This window comes from Zingiber officinale, chromosome 3A (assembly GCF_018446385.1).
Source record: "Zingiber officinale cultivar Zhangliang chromosome 3A, Zo_v1.1, whole genome shotgun sequence".
Taxonomy (NCBI): Eukaryota; Viridiplantae; Streptophyta; class Magnoliopsida; order Zingiberales; family Zingiberaceae; genus Zingiber; species Zingiber officinale.
In genome coordinates this window covers 34000040-34021233 of record NC_055990.1, presented here as the reverse complement: position 1 = coordinate 34021233, position 21194 = coordinate 34000040, and the positions used below count along the sequence as shown (strand labels likewise).

Here is a 21194-nt window from a genome sequence, read left to right as displayed (position 1 = left end):
TTACTAATATCTACTAACTTTTATATATATATATATATATATATATATATATATATATATATATATATTTTGTTCATTATATTAAGCTTATAATTTTTCTTCCCATTTCATTTTCTTTGATATATATATATATATTCATTATATTAAGCTTATAATTTTTCTTCACATTTCATTTTCTTTGAAATATTTATAGATGGTTTATTTAATTATGAGCTTAAAATATTTTCTTTTTTGTGATTTATGTTGTCCTGGATTTTTTTTAAAAAAAAATAATCGAATTAAGAGGAAAAAAGATGTTTTTTTTTAAAAAAAATAAATAATAGAATAATAAAAGAAAATTCACAAACGAGTAACAAATCTAGCATTTGCTTCGAGGATCTGCATCGATCTCTCTGTCTCTCTCTCTCTTCGTTGAATCTGGCGGAAGATCGAATCACGAAACAGTTCCCACGTTCGAATCATTTGTGCCAGATCGAAGCCCACGAGAACGGGAATTCTGAACGTTTTCCTCGCGATTTCGATCGCAATCTCGATGCTGACACATGAGCGCCACCAGCACCCGATCTTTCAGCTCCCGGTGCCCGATCTCCGCCTCTCGACGCGCTGTTGATTCGTTCTCCTGCTGTCCTCGCGATTTGTTAGTGTGGCGTGGCCTTTTGCTTGGAGGTGCTGTGGGATCGGAGTCTGTTCTGGCCGGCGCCGCCACGGCGACGCCGCAGTGGTGAGGACCGGCGGCGAGTCGCTGCTGGCGCAGTGTCCACGATGCAGATTAGGTTTTCGCCTAGCATGAGAAGCATAACGATATCGAGCAGCAATGGGTTTCTGGACTTGATGAAGGTGAAGGTCGCGGCCCGTCACTTCTCCTACCGGACCCTCTTCCACACCATTCTCATCCTCGCCTTTCTGCTACCTTTCGTCTTCATTCTCACCGCCGTCGTCACCCTCGAGGGCGTAAACAAGTGCTCCTCCTTGGGTAGGTTCGGGCTACATTTATTCTGGATCTCCAAATGCTTGTAATCTGTATTTTCTCGTGTTATTACTCGTTGCAAGATTCGATCTTTTTTCATTTATAGTTACTAAAACATGCGATTCGAATTTTTTGTTTGGGTGAATTGCTGCATTTTTCGATTCAAATCCGTTGATTATTAATTTGACTTTCATCTGTTGGATTCACATATTTTCTTGCTTCTTTTCCTTCAATCAGTTATTTGACAAATTATCCATCCCGTTTCTTTATTCTAGATCTAGGATTCAATATAGCTCCACCGTCTAGGATGCTGTATGATTCCATTTTTGGTCAAACTTTAGCGTCATTGTGTGAAACGTTTAGACTTTTTCTGAACTCGATCTACTTGATTGTATTTCCATGTCGCCCTCTATCTAATTTTGATGGGGAAAGGTGTCCTTTTCTTTTTCGTCATAAGTACGTAAAAAATATTCATCCTATCTAGATGTGTTCTTAATTTCTACCTATATGGTCAAATACAGTTCAGCAGTTGTGCATGTACATAATATGCTGGTATTTGTACTTCTCTCCAATTGTTAGAGCAGAGGTATCCCATTCCTTTCCTCTTTCTTTTGTTTATTGGGTCAATTCACCACAATGTAGATCAGTTTTTTTGTGTGTAAACACCCTCTGCACAATTTGTTAACTGTTTGCGAATTTCCTTTAAATGTTTCCTCACATTGCTGTACCTGCCTCTTTTGTATGATCAGTGATTGAGTAAACAAAAACCTGCATATAATTTGCTCCTGCTTGTATTGTTATGAAGATCTTAGTTATGTTCAAAATACTTATCTTCTCAGGAACTCACCTTGAAGAAATTTATAACTACTTTCTAACTTCCCACATATATGTCGTGATCTTAAGTAGTTTTCATGTTTAGTATTTTCCTTGTTTTTTTAGTCATCAATATTTGCATGGTTCTTTTTGTTTGAAGCATTGCTACTTATATAAGCTTTCTCTAAGGTTGCTCGAAGCAATATTCAACTTGGAGACTCTGATAACTTGTTAGCAGTGAGTTGTGGTGGATAAGGATGTTTGGGTGATCAAAGCATGTGCCAAGATTGTCGGATTACTACTATTTTTTCGTATATTTTTTTGTTTCATCATTTGTACTGTCTTTCTATGCTTCCTTTGCTCTTCCTTGAGTTTGCTGCTCTTTATAAAGCAGTTGTGTAATAATAACTTCAAATCTTTGAATAAGCAAGAGCACCATGACAACTGAGATTACTTATGGAAATGCTTCAATTGAATTTATTGATTCTTTGTTCTGGAAAATTTGCTTATTTAACTTCTAGAGGCATTTTCACCCTCATGCATTTAGTTTGTCTCCTTTTGTGTAGTTTTATTAGGTTATAGTTTTCCTATGACCTTCTCTTTGAACTTTCTATACTACTTTTCATGTTAGATTGCTCTGGAGTATTCCACAAGCATGTTGTACAAGTTAATGAATGTGAATATTTTACAAAATAGTTATAATTAGAGTATCTGACTGTCTTTACCTTTTGAATGTAACATCATCTTGCCAGAAGGCATAAATTCAATGCAGGGTTTGAATCTTTCTTTATTTGTTTCAGATTGTTTGGGAAGACGACTAGGTCCAAAGTTTCTTGGTCGGGGTGGTGATGGTTCCGAGGTAATATTTTTTCTTCTTTGCTATTTAAGTTCATGATTAACAGATTATTTTCTTGCATGAAAATAAAATCCTACATTTAATCAACTAAGTGCATATGCAGAAACTTGTTAAAGATATATACAAGTTAATTGAACAAGTAAACTCTGAGGAAATTTCAGCTGGCTTAAAATTGCCAGAATCTTTCAGTGAGTTTCTTTCGGACATGAAGAATAGCCAGGATGATGCCAAGACATTTGCTACAAGGTTGAAGGCGACGGTATGCTGTTTACTTATCTTTTATGCTCATCCCAGAAGCCCATTATGGTAGTTTATAAGAAAAAAAATATTCACCATGTTGCAATCTTCATAAGTTGAATTACCTAGAGACGCTCTAGTTCTTGTTTGCTACAGGTTCTCTGAACTTTATGGAGTTGCTATTTCCAGTTGTTGGGTCTATAAGGATATTATTCTGTAGCCAAATTATAATTTCACATCCGTTTCTTTTCAATTAAGTTTCAAATACTTGGCCATTCTCAAAGAATTGAGACTAATCTTGTGTTTACCGATTATATTCAAGATAAATCTTCTTGATATAGTAGAGTTTAAGCTCAAAGCTTGAATTGTGGAGAGAAATTTCAGAACCTCAAAATTTCAAGTTAAGTAGAAAATTAACTACTTGAATATAAATGGATGGATTTTCTGGAATTTCTATAAAATACCTTGAATAATTCAAAAAGAAGATACAACAAGAACAACAACCGAACCTTTATCCTATAGTCTCACATTGGGGCATTTATTGGTCAAAATTGGAACACTATTTAAAAGGGAGATATTGATAGAAATATACAAGGTGAGAAATGAAAAGAGCTTTTTAAGTTTTATCTTATTATCATGTTTCCCTTAGGATAAAAGGAAATTTTTGGAATTTTAGCACAATCCATCATATTTTATAAGAAGTGGTGCAAAAAGTCAAGGTAGCAGAAGTGTCAATGCTAAGATGAATGCATGATTTTAATAGAAAAAAGATTCACAAATATTATCCTGGAGTTGTTAGGTTTAACTTGAATAGATAGTAGAATTAGAAAAAAAATAGGGTAGGATGACATGAACATGTTAAAAAATGACTAATGGATTCTTTAGTTAGGCAAGCAGATTTGTTTTGTTTCAAGTTGAAGTTGAAGGAATAGAGGGGACCAAGGAAAGTTCATTGATGTAATTAACATGGTTTAAGAGATTTGAATATTAGTAGCCGTGTAGCATTGCATAATGCATATATTCCGAAGTTGGGATGTGATCCATGTGTTAGGAACAAAATAGTTGGGACTAAATTTGATTGTGGATAATGATAAACTAGTCTGGACCAACACACTTGGTAATGATAAATGTTTATGATCATTGAATCTGTAATGCTCGCAACCTTTTGGTGTGATAATGAATCATCTGTTCTCATTTTAGACTACCATCAGTTAGGATCCATGTATAATAATTTTGTAGTAGTCATTTGTATATTTAAATTTCGCAATGTTTGCCATACAAAAATTCAAACATCATCACCATACGGAAGTGATATTGGCTGAAGTCGAAAACCTAAATAGATATGTTATCTTTACAGTTCTGGTGTTTAAAATATCAAAGGCTCAAAACCAAGAGAAGTTTTAAATCTTCCTTAAATTCATAAGAGAAAAAGGTTGTTTAAAAAACAATTCGCAGCCTAAATTTTTATTTTTCTTCATTTCTACTGGCTTTAATTTTTTTTTAATTTTATTTTTACTACTTCTAGCAAATCCATAACATATGTGATCAGGGCCATCAGGCTATTCAAAGTCCAATAACAGAGACTCCTCTTTAGCAGTTCTTACTAATACCAAAATGAATATGGTGTATTTTAAGCAGTTTTAATGCTAGAAGTACCTGGGATTGATGCATATATTTGAAAAGATGAGTTTCTTTTGAACTTATAGCAAAGCATAGGTTGGAATCAGGCAATATAGCTGGTATGTATTGATACAAATACTGGTACAGAGATGAGAATTGGTTTTGTTCAAACTGATATGTTTCTACTTTTACAGTATAGAATTACAAAACATGACTACATGGCCCACACCAATTCAATTATAGCAATTGTATTTTACTTATTTTAAGTTATAACAAACAAAAATTAAAACAAAAAATGATGGATAGGGGTTGTTGTGAACTTCATTAAGTATTTCTTTCCATGCAGCTAGGGGTGTTCTGATCTTGGATTAGAATCACAGTCAATGATCAGAGACAGTCTGCTGATCTATAAGGGACTTGCATTTCACTGTGGTGCTGCATGGTTTACTGACATTTTGTCTTGTAAATGCCGGGAGAGATGCTTAAATGCCAATTGTTACCAACCTATATTGTTCAGTCCAACCTCAAGGTCTAATTAGGCTAATTGTTTTGTTTAATTTGAGTTGTTTAAAGACTTTTAAACCCTAACATCTTCTTGCTTAATTCTGTTTCTTCCAAACTCTCACACTCAAAATATCCAACATTTAAAGAGATTGTTCAGGAGGGGCTAGAGACACTATGATGAAAAACTTCACCTATATATTTGCAGTTTAAGAAATTTTTTGAAATGATTCAAGCAATTATAAAAGCAGTGACATCAAATATAATATCATTGGTGAGTCAGAGTATCAGGATCAGCAGAAGCTACACTCTTATGCTCATGGTTTCTAGTCTGTGGTTCTAGAAATTGTGTTAGCCATTACTACTAAAATCTACTATGTGCATTTTCTCTTTCAACAGATTATAGTGTGTCTATTTGTCAAAAACAATTGTTCATGTCCAATTATGTGAGCTTTTGGTGAATTGATTAGGAGCAGCAGATTGGTCGGAAACTTTGAATTATCTTGTATCACAAGTTGTGTGCATGGTAATGTCCTTATCGATAATTGACAAACCATAAAAGGAAGAAAAATGAATTTCATGTTTTAAGTTAAAATTTTAGGTTAAAACTATAGGATTTTTCTTTTAACTGCACATCATGATCATCAACCATTTTTATATAAAATTCATTGAGTCAATATTTATGGAGGTTTATTCTTATCACTTGCCATGTTCTGTGCAGATGGAAAGCATGGACAGGGAGTTGAAAAGATCTAAACTAGCAGAGCAACTGCATAAACACTATGCAGCAACGTCTATTCCGAAAGGCTTACATTGTCTCTCATTACGACTTGCTGATGAGTATTCATCCAATGCACAAGCACGTAAACAGTTGCCACCACCTGAGCTGCTACCATTGCTTGCTGATAACGCTTACCATCATTTTGTTGTAGCCACCGATAACATTCTTGCAGCCTCTGTAGTGGTCAACTCAGTTGTTGCATCTTCACTAAATCCAGAAAGAGTAGTCTTTCATGTCATAACTGACAAGAAGACCTATCCTGGAATGCATTCATGGTTTGCATTGAATACTCTCCCCTTTGCTATTGTTGAGGTGAGAGGTGTTCACCAGTTTGGCTGGTTAACAAGAGAAAATGTACCTGTTCTTGAAGCTATTGAAAATCACAATGGTGTCAGAAATCACTATCATGGGAATCATATCGTGGGAGCCGATGATACTGATACTCCTAGGGTTTTTGCATCTAAATTGCAAGCTAGAAGTCCTAAATATATTTCTTTGCTCAACCATCTGCGCATCTACCTGGCTGAGGTATTTTAGTCACTAAACATTTTGTCTCACGATACCATCTCTACTATTAAAGAAAATTTCACAGAAATTATGTTGTTGCAAACATGTAAGAGGAATTTTGTTATCTGCTACTTTTGTTATCAATCTGTCTGCTATGCTGTGGAGTATGGAGTAGAGAATCAGCTCATAGGGTCCAGACCTTCATCTTAAGCACTTTTCTGGCTTAGGTTATTATACATTATCCATGTTATTAGGTGCATCATCCTTCAAGATGAAGTTAACCCATTGATTTAACCCATATTACTTCAATTGTCATATTATAAACTTAATCAGATAAAGTTAATATAGCAAGCTGTTACTGTCATTCAAGATTTTCATCCTTCAAAATAAGGTTGGGAGAATAAAGTTGGAAAATGTATGATTCAATGTTTCTTGTCACATGAGCTCTACACAGATTTTCATCCTTGTAGATGCTTAGTTTCCCCAAAGACCATGACTTTCAGTTGTTTTATTCCTGAAATGCATCCATTAATATTTAATAAATTACCACAAGCATATTATATACGTATGTGTGTTTTTGCACCTCCCTAAAAAAATTAGTTTTATTTAAATAATTCTGATATTCTTTTGGAAGGCCTGAATTAGACACATGGCAACCTTATTTGAACAGCCAATGAATCCTTCTTGAACTTTTTGTGTCAAAATCTTCTTAAAACATAGGGTGAACCAGTGACCAAATAAAAAAAATGTCCACCTAATGAGTTTTTGTTGATGTTTAGTTGAAGTAAAAAAAAAATTGGAGTGTAGAAGAATATGAATGAAACACATTGCCCCAGATAGTAACTAATTTGTTTAAGATTCAAGTCTAGGAAAATGGCAGCTGTGTGAAGGTAATTAAAACTGAGTTTTGGTTACCCAGATTCAGATATATAGGTTATAAACAGAAATGGTTGTTTTTATATTACATGGAAACTCTTTAGTGGATTCAAATATGTTTTGTACCATATGTGAAGCGTGATTAACAGAAATCATGTAAGGTTAGATGTATATTCAATATTAACCAGTAACATCCATGTTAGTCTTACATTAAAATGTATTTTCCCCCACCAAACATGTTTTTTCACATACACATGACTTTGACTTTTTAATGCTATGGTTGCGAAAGCTGTTACTATGCTTAGAATATTAGTTGAGACATGTCTACAATGGTCATAAGACTCATAAAAGATAAAAATGATCTGTGTTGACATAAGCTGTTGCAGGATTGTTTTTTCCCCCTTCATGTTTGTCCTAATTTTCTGAGATTGTTTCAGTAGTTTGTCTTATATTAATGTTCATGTTTGTGACCTCATGAATGGCCATGAGAAGACATCTTGTTGTCCAATTAAGTCAGGTTTTGATTATCATGTCATTCCCCTATTGATGCACAAAATTGTATTCTTCATAAATGGTTTCCTGAATTGTGGCAATAATGTGATCATTCTGAATTTTAAAACAGTTGTTCCCCAACCTCAACAAGGTGGTGTTTCTAGATGACGATGTTGTTGTTCAGCATGACTTGTCACCATTATGGGAAATTGATCTTTCTGGGAAAGTAAATGGTGCTGTCCTAACTTGCAAAGGTGAAGATTCATGGGTGATGGGTAAAAGGTTCAGGACATATTTCAACTTCTCGCATCCCCTCATTGCCAATAAATTGGATCCTGATGAATGTGCTTGGGCATATGGGATGAATATTTTTGACTTGAATGCCTGGAGGAAGACTAATATACGGGAAACATACCATTTTTGGGTAAAGGAGGTAATGTCTAACCTCAGTTGGCATCTCATTTTCCATCCTAATGAATGTGCTAAATTTTCCTTCTAGAGAGAACTATAAAAGATTCTTACCATTTATTTGTTGTTAAACTTCTCCAATTTGCATGTAATATAATGTTTTAATGTTAAATTATTTGATACTCCAATTGCTCTTTCCCTTCTTAAAAAATTAACTAAATTAGTTTTTTTGGCACGTTGGATTTGTTCTTAGTTTTCTGGTATAGCATCACTCTGATTACAGATGTCATATCATTGATTGGCAGCAAGATTGAATGTCTTGTGTAGCCATTTGACACGCTGAATGTGATACCAAATATCATGACTCTCCTACTACCTGTTTTGGTTTCAACTAATTTTTCCAGGATTTGGTTGGAACCTTCCTTGAATATTATTGTTCTTGAAACCTCTGTTATGATCCTACATAATAGAATGATGTTTGCTTGCCTTCAATTCTACTAACTTGCATCTTGAATACTATAGGAATGTATTTGACAATATGTTTCTGAAGCAAGATAAAAGTATAAAACTGTCACAAGTATTTACAATTTTCCAATGGAAATGGGGTTTGTTTGGGTTTGAAACTTTGGTGCCTATTAACCAGTTATTTTTCAGGATAATGTTCTAGATTCTTGTTCATGGAGCCAATCAAACAATCTGCTACCTCTTTTAAGTGGAAGTTCAATTATACATCTTTGCTCTCTATCTAAGAACTTATAGGATAACTGCTAGGTAGTTAAAATGGAGAGGACTTTGAAGTTCATGCCATGGTATTGTGCTTTGTTAAAAGTACAGTTCTAAGACAATAGTATGACCAACAATGGTGCCAAAAGGCGATTCGCTCGCCTCCAGTGCTCCCGCCAACCTGTCCCAGGCCAACATTGATGAGGTAAATCACATGTGGCTACTAACCGTTGGAAGAGTGACTAACGCATGAGGGAGGAATAGTATGACCAACAATGCTTTGTATCGTGTTGAATTGATTTATGAGCTTATTAGGAGAATTTGTTTTTTTTAAATGATTCCATAATTGAGCAGCTGGTTGCAGTTCTGGTAGACATATTGAGACAAAATATGTTGATGTGGCACAAACATATTGGAAAAATGATCATGTGATTTCAAAACTAGTTGGTTGATCTATTACAGCTAGATGTGCGAGAATACGAGGGACACCGAAAAGACAATTTAAAAGCAAAAAAAATTAAATGACTTGGGTTAACCCATGATGAGGTCTTCTTATATATGGAGGAATATGATCTATTTAGCAATACCCATAATATTTGTTTATTATGAAGTTTTTGAGGAACTAACGATCAGATTCATCTTTAAACCCAGTCTATTCATCTTAAAAAAGCATACATGAAATAAGACTCGCAGTTCTGTAAGTTGTAACTAGAATATGAAATTTCATCTGGAAGAATATACAGGATTGATGCCTTTGATCTAATTATATTATTGTTGCTTTTTAGTCTTCATCGTTTTCAACAAATATTCATCATATACTTTTCAACTTTCTTTATATCCATTACACCAATGGCAAATGGAATATTTGTAAAATTCTATGGATATCGTTACAGTTTAATGTACCTTGGTTAAAGATAGGCTCCAAATTTTTACTTGAGACTATATCATTGCCTATAACTCTAGGCCCATACTAAGTGTATTGCCTTTTGACTTTTTGTCACGGATAGGTCCACAGATTCTTATTGCACCTTATTTCTATTGGTGAATTTTTTTTTTTTTTTTTGAACCCATGCATAAGAAAACTCAACTTGTAACTGATCTTTTGTTCGTTTGTTTTTTATTTTCATACCCTCCTAGATGATTCAGTCGAAGTCGTTTCCCTAACTGTACTTGCTTGCGTAACTGGCTTCTGCAGAATTTGAAGTCAAATCTGACACTATGGAAGCTGGGAACGTTGCCACCGGCTCTAATTGCATTCAGAGGTCATGTACATCCTATTGAATCATCCTGGCATTTGTTAGGTCTGGGCTATCAGGAAAAGACTGACCTTGACAGCGTGAAGACGGCCGCTGTGATCCACTACAATGGGCAGTGCAAGCCCTGGCTGGAGATCGGATATAAGCATTTGCAGCCCTTTTGGACGCGGCATGTAAACTATTCCAATGAGTTCATAAGGAATTGTCATATCTTGGAGCCCTCAATAACGCTTAGATAACTGGACTGCTTGAAAATAGAGGGAAGGAGTTACAATCCTCAACTGGTGCACATTTTTTCACTCAAATATCTAAACGAATTTTTGTTGCATAGTGGTGCAGTCAAAAAAATGGGATGCACCTCCCAGACTCCTTTTCAGGCTGCTGTTCCGGCATCACTGAACATTACATTCATTCTAAGATAAATAGTATTCAGTATCGAGCTTCTTAAAGGTAATTCTTCGCAGTATGCTGGACGGTGTATTCCCGGTCTGGAACAAACAATCTGCTCCTTGTTTGGTGGAGGTGGAGCATCCAGTTGCATGACCAGTATATACTGAACAGATAATTATCCTGGAGGCATGCAGATTTTGTGTTTATTTTTCTTTTTCCCCCTTTGAAAAGTTTATTTTGGCTTTATTTATTAATTTACTCAGACCCTTTCCAGTTCTTTATTCGACCTCTAAATTTAGAGGCCATGGGATGTTTACTTCAAACATCTCAATCCCTTCGAATATTGGGCAACTCTAGCAAATGTCTTAAAATTCACAAGATATTGGAATGTGCAGTTAATTCTTTCACGCAGATTCTTATTCATAATAAGTTCAATTGTGTCTTTCATCTCCCTGTGTTTTTTTTTAATCTTTTCTCCCCCATTTTGTTAACTACAGACAGGTAAACTAATGCAAGTCAAATCACCAATTGACAAAGTAATATGTCTTCTTAAAAGCATGAGAAACTTATCCAACTCATTCCATGAATATGGAGTTGGACAACAACAATTTGACAAAGTAATTAGCTGCTATTTACTACAATTTATGGTTGCATTATCTCAAGCAAGCTTTTGCATCCAAGTTGGGGAAGACAACAAAGGCAATGGACAAGGGAGCCACATCAATAGGCGATTTAGCAATAGCATTCACAGGATTCAGAGGTGGAATGCCTCCCTCTTCAGTAAGCTCCAATGGAGTGCCATTCAACAACACAGTTTGGCTCAAATGGTTGCCATCTTTTGCTGTGAGATGATACTCTTCTCTGTTTCCAAACTCCACTGATGCTTTGATGGAGTCGGAGTCGGAGTCGTCGTCGTCGTCGTCTTCGACATGGAGAACATTGAGGGCACTCACACTGAACCTGGTGAATTTGCTTAGATTAATCAGCAGCACAGAGATGCCTTCTTTTCCTTTCGTGCAATGGGCATAGGCTCTCAAGTATGACGAACCACCGACATCGATAGAAAGCACTCCTTTCCCCATTAGTCGATGCCATAGTAGGGCACTGATAAGAATCAACCATACGGTCAAAATAACAAAACCATTTTTTGTGATAATGAGGTCTTACCTATAGTAATCAGGATTTGGAACGAAAGTATTCAAATCGAGGAGACCATAGTTCCCTCCTATCAACGTCTGTCTGCAATAAACCTTGGTGTTGTACTTCGATGCCATGCCAAGTTGATCCAAGTACCTGAATTGCCCGTCTTCAGCAAATCAAATAGTTACACTCGAAGCAAGGGATGCAATGTAGACCTACCAGAAGCTGTTGAGAAATTTATTGGACACGAACCGATTGCCACTGTTGAATGCACCTCCAGCTTCGCCGACCCAAGCAGAGGACCACGGTCCATTCCTCTCGATAGTGAGTTGAAGAATTCTGAATGTGTCCGCTTCCCTACTCAGGTACTGTGGATCCATAATCTTTACTTGTATGTGAGAATCATTACCTGCAAAAGTTTCCAAAATCTTTTCTAGTATTTTTTTGAATTGCAACGAGCGGCGGGAAAACTACGGATTATGAATTGTGTACTTTGAAGTATGTTTTCCATCTCACCTGCACCTAGATTGTAAATATGATGTGTCATGGCATCGATCGTGCCTGAACCAGAGTCCCGCAGGAGCTGAGCATACCATTGCTGATCAAAGAAACCTCCGGGAGCGACCAATTTTGCCACCGAACCTTTGTATTTGTACGACTCTTTCATGATAGCTTTGAGCTCGATCAAATCTTTGGCATATTGCTCAACACTGACACTCGCACCGATACCTTGCCCGCTCAACTCATTGCCTGATGTTTTCATAATCAATGATGATTCAAGTGAGTCTTCTTGACGATCAAATCTTAGGGATGTAGAGAAAGATCTTACCGAATTCCCATGAATCAACATTGTATCCTTTCGATATGGAGTACTTAATGAGCTCTTGAGCATTGCTAGAGTTCCAAGCTCCTGCCCACTTATCGCCTTGCGCGCGGTGCCTCCCGTATAGTGCATTTAGACCAAATGTGATAACAGCTCTACAACCGCAATACAAATCAGTTCAATACCTAAAACTCTTACTTACATACAAGTAGAGATTTCATATTGATCTATCTTATCTTTAATACTTTTTCTTATTAATGTTCTATTTATCTTTAAAACTTTTAATCCTAAAGCTTTGTTCCCCAAATTCAAGCTTCCATTTAACCTATTGACATATAGCAAGGAACTTACCCTGCCTTCTGAAATAGATGGTTTAGCTCATCCCACCTTGCCATGCTCAAACATCCTTTAGAAAAACCAAAGAGACCACCAATCATCTTCGAAAAGGGAAGACATCGACTCCCCGGATTCGGAAAGCCATACACAACTTGATCTTGCAATGAACCTCCAATTCGTATCCGCAATGGACTAAAAGCTGAATTCGACGAGAAGGAAATGATCATGATGGATCGATCGCGAGCATTATGATTTGAAAACTAGAAGAAGAGTAAGGGGTTGATTACCTCCAACGGATTTTGCAAGAAAGGGATGAGTCAAGTCCTGGTCAAGAACAAACCATGGAGCCAAAGTAGTTGTTACAATTGTTCTAAAACCACACTAAAACAAATTTGTCACTGCCTAAAAGGGAACTTACCAGGTTCAGGACTGAAGATTCTCCCCATGGACACTGATCATAGTTACACTTCTCGCGAGGCCACCAATCGAGAGTTGCGCAAACAAAACTATCACTGGTTTCGGCCACTAGAGCAGATCCCTTCACTACGATCGTCACATCGGAGTGTTCTTGAGATGTAGCTTGAATGATGAAATGGAGGAACAGAGGCAACAAAAGGAACCGAGACTTCATTCCTTTAACCCCCCCAACGCAAGGGAAGAACAGTTAATTGAATATTCAGTTACAAGAATTTATGCTTTGGATCATACATTGTAAGGCGATACAAAAGTATGCAAAAGAAATTCTAGTTTGCATCTCGAGCATCAAAAGTACAGCAACTTCCACCTCTGTAAACCTAAAAGAAGAGCTTCTGGCAACAAGAAACTCACTGAATTGCACCAAAACAAAAGGCAAAGAACTAGGGTTCTAAGAATTAACACAATGTGAAGAGAGACATGCACCTTGTGAACTCGCAGAGGATTGGATTCCTTTCTCCCACACTTGCTGTTCTATGACACAATAATAAATAATAAAAAAATCTTTCAGTACATATCTCTACTGTTCTCCTCTATCTTCATTAATAGTAGAAAAAATAATGGCAATACCTTCAGGTTACCACAGAGCAAATTGGATTGGACAAAGCTGTGATTCTTGTATATATTGCATTAAAAATTGCAGTGGGAGTCTGTGATTGATTCCTGTATATATTGTATTAATAATTGCACTGGGAGAGTAGTTGGGCAACTTTGGAGTTACATAAGGTAAGTTGGCACCAGCCATGGGACAAGTAAAGTGGCAAAATCATTTGTCATATCCTTTTGTGCTTTATTGTGGAAGATGAAAGGTAGGTTGAGTGGGTCCTTTTTTCCACAGGGGTAAGTGGACCAACAACCTCAGCTAAGCAATTATTGTTGGAGGAAGAAAGATCTGTCACACCTTTATCTAAAGGTTTCACTTTCCATTTGAAAATAATAATAATAATAATAAATAAAAAGTAATAATCACTTTTCAATAATTTTCTTGGTGAAAGCAGGTCTGTCTGATCCAACAGAGTCTTTCTCTATTGGGTACTCCATTTTAAAGGCAAAACTCTAATTCGTGCTTCAAAGGATCTCATTTTAGAGACATAAAGATTGTTATGGAAAGGCTTCGACAGCCTTTAGCGTCCCCGTCAATTCGTTTCAGGGCCAACACAAAAGAGATAAATCACGGACAACTATTAACCTTTGAATAATGACTAACACATAAGGGAGATATTTATTTCGGATTTATCGAGATTCAAACCCTAGATCTCATGGTGATAATATTTCATGTGCTAGTCACTAGACCGTCCCAAGAAAACTTTGTTGTGATGTTTATGATCTTTTGTTGTGATGTTTATGATCTTTATCCTAAGAGTGTTATTTGGTTTATTAGTTTTATTTGGGGAAAAGGAGACAAATACTTTTGGGCCCATATTCGGCTCTTGGGCACCGTCCAATATGAGCCCATTGGGTTTTAATGTCAAATAAGGCCCAATCCATTCACCGCATGGTATGAGAGCCTATCACTTTGACGAGATCAAATCTTCTGTCCCGAAACTCTCCCTGTCCCTCTGTCCCACGCAGAAAACGACAACCGACTCGTGAGAAACACGTGACGAAAGCGGAAATCAGGGCTCAGGGCCGATCGGCCTAGGGGCTGATCGATCCCCAGACCGATCAGCCCCTAGGCCGATCGGCCCTTGCAGAGCCCTGATCGGTCTGTGGACCGATCATGCCATAGGTGGATCGGTCCACAGACCGATCTCCTTATTTTTCTGAAGGAGAAAAGCACGTGTACCGATCTCTATCCTGATCGGTCTGGGAGGCTTCTGATCGGTCTGTGGACCGATCAGCCTATAAGTGGATCGGTCCACAGACCGATCCCTATTGTCCTATAGGTGAATCACTCTTTTGGTTTCCACCTTCGTCACGTGTTTCTCACAAATCGGTTGTCGTTTTCTGCGTGGGACAGAGGGATATTTATTTGGATAAAAATGAACAAAAATTAAATGACGTCCTAAATTATATAAATAGTAAAGGAATGTTCATTTAAATTCTAAATCATAAATTTTAAAATTATTATATTAAAATATTCTTTACTAATTTATTTAAATTTCATCAAAATTAATTTAAATTGATCAAAATCACTTGAAAACTAACTGCTACTAAAAATATTAACTGCTATGTGTAACATTTAATATAATATAATACTATTGTAGTACTATAATAGCTACTTAGTAATTTCTGTATGTTATAGTACCTAGTTGTAATTATTACAATAACTTTGAAAGGAAGGGCATTCTCGTTTTTGTATGTTACAGTAGTAATAGCTATAATAATGATGTGAAAGTAAGGGTATTCTTGGAATAAAATATTGGATAGAAATTCCCTTTTGTTTTTTTTAAAGAAACGTTAATTATTTAATTTGGAATATGAGTGAAAATGAAAAGATAAAAGTTAGGAACTCACCTTATATACTTAATTAATGCTCGATTATTCTTGATTATTAATAGTCATTTTTAAATTGTAAATAACCAAGATTTCCATGACATTTTAATTTCATTTTTGTTTTTTTTTTTAAAAAAAACTTAAGTACTTTATTCGAAACAGTCGAGGAGGCTCGTACAATAAATAATCTCCTAGTAAAAATGAAGTAATTTTAGGCTTTCAAAATAATTTAAAACGTTTGAGGAAACTGGAGAGTGAAGAACAACAAACTCAAGCAGACGCAAAACTGCATAAATTAATATGTAATTATATAGTGGATGCGTGCGCGGAATTAATTAATTATTAATGATGGTACGAGACACTATCAAACTAGTAATTTAATTATAATCTATATGATAATTAAGGGGACGAGAAAGCATCCTCTAGCCACGCGTCGGCTTCTCCGCCGGTGGCTGATTCCGGCGGCCGTAGAGCGTTCTGGAACTGGTTGATCCGCTTCTGGCGGCGGATCCGCCGGAGCACCTCCTCCTTGTCGAACGACGCCGACGGCCGCCGCTCGGCTTCCTGCCGCTTCAGGCGGAGGCAGCTGGTGACGGCCGGGAGCTGCGTCGTCGTCCCGTCGCCTAAAGAGGAGGAATCCATGGCGGCACAAAATGATTCAATACGTGTGTTTTTTTAAAAAAGAAAAAACAAACAAAGATTCCGAATAATTAGAGAGAGGGAGAACAGGCATGGGCGGGTTTATATAGGCCGGTTTGCACTGCGAAACCGGGTTCTCCAGGACGTAGTTTCTTTTGGATTTTAATATTTATATATTTATCTTTTTTTTCTTTTTATTTTTGTTTATATCTGGGTTCAATTTATTATTTTATTTTTTTGATAAAAAGAATTTAATTGTTTGATGAACTAAATCGAGTTAGCAACTTGGAGCAAACGACAAGCGTCGCGTGTGCATGTGAGCGGAGAAACCAGCAGCTGCCGACCCTGGCTCGGATACAAAACCAGTGGCCACGTCGCAGTCTTCCAACCCATTCTTCCCTTTCTTCGATTCCACGTATTTAATTAATAATAAACAACGATGGTACTCATGGGCATACTTGATAGGATCATGATCTACGTATAAATTTGTTCCTTCGGAATGATGCGATAGTTAATATATGAAGTGTTATTATATGAAGTCTTGAGATCAAAATTCGGTATAATTGAGTATAATCTCTTCATGTCTTAGCCATTTGTACTAATAGCTAGTAGTCATCCGTGATTTACCTCCTCCGTGTTGACCTAGGGACGGATTGACGGAGACGTTAGGGGCGAACGAATCATATGATGACATTATTTCTTTATAGATGATAGTATATGGGGTCAGCGTATAATTTTTATAGAAATGATGTGTATATAAATTTGAGATGGATTGTAGAACTGGATCGATCAAGATCAGATAGGTAAGATTGAATATTAATTTAGTTCATTTAAACATGAATATCAAAAATAATTTTTTATAATTTCAACTAAATAAATATTTTAAATGATTTTAAAATCTTAACATAATTATAAAATTGTTTAAAACCTCTGAAAAAATTTTAAAAGATTTGTTTGGACCTAAGAGTGGGTGATTATGAGTTACACCCAATAATAAATGTAGAGCATTAAACGAATTTTGATTTGATATATTGTGTGTTCCGTAATTTAATCTGAGTGAAAAATTATGATCTCTCAAAATGTAGAATCATAGAATCGTATCGTTACCATCGATTCTGTACGATCTTAGTCCCAATGATGTTGCTCCAATTCCACTATAAAAACCTAATCCAATCAATTTTAGATCAATTATTTAGTACTTCTAGATCGTAGGATCATACGATCCTACTATTCGGATCGTTATTTTGTTGGTATGATACTCTGGGAGCTAGAGGAGGGGGAGGATGTGAATGTTGGTGCAATATCCTTTTGGTTAAGATTGACCTAGTTGATTAAGCTTGAGTTGGCTCAAGCTTGAGTCTTGATGTTTGGGTTTCGAAATTTGACAATACATGAAAACTGCAGATGCAATTGTCCGTTTTGGGAGATTATTGATATAATTCTCCTCTGGTCAAGGTTGACCAGTTAGATATGAAGAAGAGTCAAGTAGGTGAAAGGGTTGACTGGATACTTGAGTGGAAAAGTCCTAACTAAAGGTTAGGCAGATGGGAAATGAGTGAAGCCAGGTGAAAGACCTAGTGAGTGAAGCTAGGCAGTTGGAAAATCCTAGTAGGTGAAACTAGGTGAAAGTCCTAGTGAGTGAAGCCAGGCAAGTGAAAGTCCCAGTGAATGAAGCCGGGCAGTGGAAAGACCTAATGAGTGAAGCTAGGCAGGTGAAAGCCCCAGTGAATGAAGTGGCGTAGTGGAAAAATCCTGGTGAGTGAAGCCAGGTGAAAATCCTAGTGAGTGAAGGTAGGTGAAAGTCCTAGTGAATGAAGCCAGGCATATGAGAAGTCCTAGTGAGTGAAGCTAGGCAGATGGAAAGACCTGGTGAGTGAAGCAGGCACGTGGAAATCCAGGTGGGTCAAGATTGACCGGACACCTGGTATTGAGAAGTCCAAGTAGGTCAAAGGATTGACTGGATACTTGACACAAGAAAATCCAGATGGGTCAAAGGTGACCGAACATCTGGTGGAAGGAAGTCCAAGTGAGTCATGGAGAAATTTAAGTGTGTCAAGGAGGACCGCACTTGATGATCAGAAGTCCAATGAGAAGTTGGCAAAGAGGAAGTCCTGATGGGTCAAAAGTTGACCAAACACTTAGCGGTCGTAAGTCCAATAGGGAGTTGGTATGGAACTAGGAAATTCGAACGTAGTAAACTTCCGAAGGTCATAACTTTTGACTCGAATATCGAAATGAGGTGATCTTAGATGCAAAATGAAGTTCATGTTGGTGCAACCTTAGGTCAAGGTTGACCTGGATGACCTGACTCGAGTTGACCTGACTCGAGGTATATTTTGATGTTTGACAAGAATGGAGAAGTTATATTTTGATGTTTGACAAGAATGGTGAAGTTATATTTTGATGTTTGACAAGAATAGGAACTTGGAGGATTGTGGGTGCAACCTTTGGTCAAGGTTGACCTAGTTGACCCGACTTGAGTTGACCTGATTACGGAAAAGTCCAAGTATGGAGACTTGGCACGGAAAGGTCCAAGTAGGGAGCTTGGCACGGGAAAAGTCCAAGTATGGAGACTTGGCACGGAAAAGTCCAAGCAGGGAGCTGGGCACGGAGAAAAGTCCAAGTATGGAAGCTTGGCATGGGAAGTCGGAGAGGGCTCGGTAGCTCGTTCTCTGAACTGGATGGAGTCGGAGAGGGCTCGGTAGCTCGTTCTCCAGACTAGGTCAGAGAGGGCTCGGTAGCTCGTTCTCTAGACTAGGTCAGAGAGGGCTCGGTAGCTCGTTCTCTGGACCAGACATGGAAGTCGGAGAGGGCTCGGTAGCTCGTTCTCCGGACTAGGTCAGAGAGGGCTCGGTAGCTCGTTCTCTAGATCAGGAAGGCTTTAGGGTTTAAGGCTGGGAAATTGGATCGGTCTGCTGACCGATCCAGTGATACTATGGGTATCTGATCGGTCTGGTGATCGATCAGTAACCAAACAGATTGGGAGAAGGAATAGGAGGGATCGGTCGGTGGACCGATCCACCTATGGCCTAATCGGTCCACAGACTAATCAGGGCTCTACAACCAACTCTCTGTGAGAGTTGGAATCGGTCTGGGGACTGATCAGCCTAGGGCCTGATCGGTCCCCTGACCGATCAGATCCGTCCTGGATTGATCAGGGTGGAGCCTGATCGGTCCAGGTCTAGCCGTTGAGTCACAACGGCTAGATTTCTGTGTCTGTGTCTTCTTCTTCACAGGTTCATATAAATCAAGAGGTGGAGGGCCTCTAGATGATGGGTGACTTCTTCTTGCTCCTGCGATCTGAGCTTTGTTGAGCTCTCCACTGCTGAAGCTTCGTGTGAGCTTCCCTCGGCTAGACTCCAACTGATCAGTTGCTGCTGTTGTTGGCATCCGTGAAGTGGTTGCTTCATCACCAGTCGACGAGAAGGCAAGCAAACTAGTGTTTTTACATTCATATTGTTCTTGGCTTCTTGCTTTATCTTTGTACTCCGATCTTGCTGTTGCAAGAGAGATTGTGGCGAGGTTTCTCCACCCAGAAGGAGTTTTTATTAGCCGGTTTTCCGGGGTCTCATCCACCGACGGATTGATAGGATTCGTTCACCTTACGGACACGCCGAGGAGTAGGAGTATCATCTCCGAACCTCGTTATATCGTCGCATTTGAGGTTTGATATTCTCCTGTTTCGTTTCTATCTTTTATTTCCGCTGCGCTAACTAAAATTGTAGAAAGAAACGTGAATTTGGGGTCGGCTATTCACACCCCCCCCCTCTCTAGCCGCGATCCGAAGATCCTAACAGTTCATTTCAAGCTCTACGCAGTTTTCTGCTTGCCAATTGATTTCCCAATCGATTGGGGGTTCAATCGATCAACCAATCGATTGGTTGACGTGATTTTATGCAAAAACCTTCTTGATAGATTTGGTAATCGATCAAAACTTCCCCAATCGATTGGTCATTCGATTGGGAGAGTTTCTGAGCGAATAGTGAGCTTCTGAATCGATCAGTTGATCGATTGAACTTTCAATCGATCAGCCAATCGATTGAAAAGCTGAAAATCACGGAATAGAGGCTGAATCGATCAGGCAATTAATTCAGGCGTTTTCCAAAGAGCACAGAGGCGCTCTGAATCAATCAGTCGATCGATTCAAAGTCTCCCCAATTGATTGAGAGTCATTCAATCGATTGAGATCTGACCATTGCACAGGTTATAGCCGTTGGCGAGCGTCTTCTTCGCGCATTCCTCTCCAGCGACTACAGTGCGATCTCAGTGAGCTTCTCCATACTTTCACAGCCAGTTCTTGAAGGCTCTTAGAGACAAGTGTAGTCATACTTCCAAGGTTCAAGAGGCAACAACAAGCAACAAGTAAGTAAAAAGAAAGAGTTTTCATTTGTATCTTTTGTATTTTTTTCTTGTGGGTGTTGTATATCATTGTGTGAGTTTGTACGAGGCTTCTCTGCCTCCGGCTACGACCGAGAAGGAGTGTTTTGATTAGTAGAGTGTGTGTCGCGTATGGATCCTTGGATTAATCACCTCTTCTTAAGGTGGATATCAAGTAAATCTCTTGTGTTAGCGTTGTAAGTTTGTTTCTTGTTCATTCCGCTGCACATCATCACCAAGAAGCAAGCAACGAGCGTGTGATGAGCTATTAACCCCCCCCTCTCCTCTAGCATATTTCGACCCTACAAGTGGTATCAGAGCGAGGTCGCTCTTCGCCGGAATCATCGCCGGAAGGGGCAGGAAGCTAGAGGGTGAAGAAGTTGAAGCAATTTCATCAAGTGAAAGACTTCATCAAGAGCTCAACTTCAAGATGGAATTCCAATATGGACTCGGATTCGACACAAGGATGACTCCACCATTAACAATGACGAGCTTCGATTCCTGGAAATCAAGTGATCCGGTGATAATCTAGGAGGGCCCCC

The 21194-nt window shown here is 38.0% G+C and overlaps 2 protein-coding genes across 5 annotated transcripts; one reads left to right on the top strand and one right to left on the bottom strand.

Moving 5' to 3' along the window:
- The first annotated feature begins 364 nt into the window (after nucleotides 1-364).
- Nucleotides 365-10834, top strand: LOC122051702 (probable galacturonosyltransferase 13). Its single transcript, XM_042612928.1, has 6 exons — nucleotides 365-973; nucleotides 2581-2639; nucleotides 2740-2895; nucleotides 5716-6303; nucleotides 7781-8083; nucleotides 9977-10834. Exons 1-6 carry the CDS (start codon nucleotides 763-765, stop codon nucleotides 10274-10276), a joined length of 1617 nt encoding a protein of 538 aa, XP_042468862.1. The 5' UTR covers nucleotides 365-762; the 3' UTR covers nucleotides 10277-10834.
- A 112-nt stretch (nucleotides 10835-10946) lies between these two features.
- LOC122051703 (heparanase-like protein 1) lies at nucleotides 10947-13891 on the bottom strand. 4 transcript variants are annotated; one of them, XM_042612932.1, is made up of 10 exons: nucleotides 13771-13891; nucleotides 13627-13674; nucleotides 13145-13359; nucleotides 13014-13050; nucleotides 12742-12925; nucleotides 12397-12545; nucleotides 12084-12317; nucleotides 11787-11976; nucleotides 11595-11720; nucleotides 10947-11531 (listed from the first exon to the last, which is right to left on the bottom strand). In XM_042612932.1, the coding sequence occupies exons 3-10, from the start codon at nucleotides 13355-13357 to the stop codon at nucleotides 11081-11083; spliced, it is 1584 nt and encodes a 527-aa protein (XP_042468866.1). In that variant the 5' UTR covers nucleotides 13358-13359; nucleotides 13627-13674; nucleotides 13771-13891; the 3' UTR covers nucleotides 10947-11080. The 4 variants fall into 4 exon arrangements, with proteins under 4 accessions (XP_042468866.1, XP_042468863.1, XP_042468864.1 ...); XM_042612929.1 differs by having other exon boundaries at nucleotides 13145-13535; nucleotides 13771-13890; XM_042612930.1 differs by having other exon boundaries at nucleotides 13145-13532; nucleotides 13771-13890.
- Between the last annotated feature and the right edge of the window lie 7303 nt (nucleotides 13892-21194).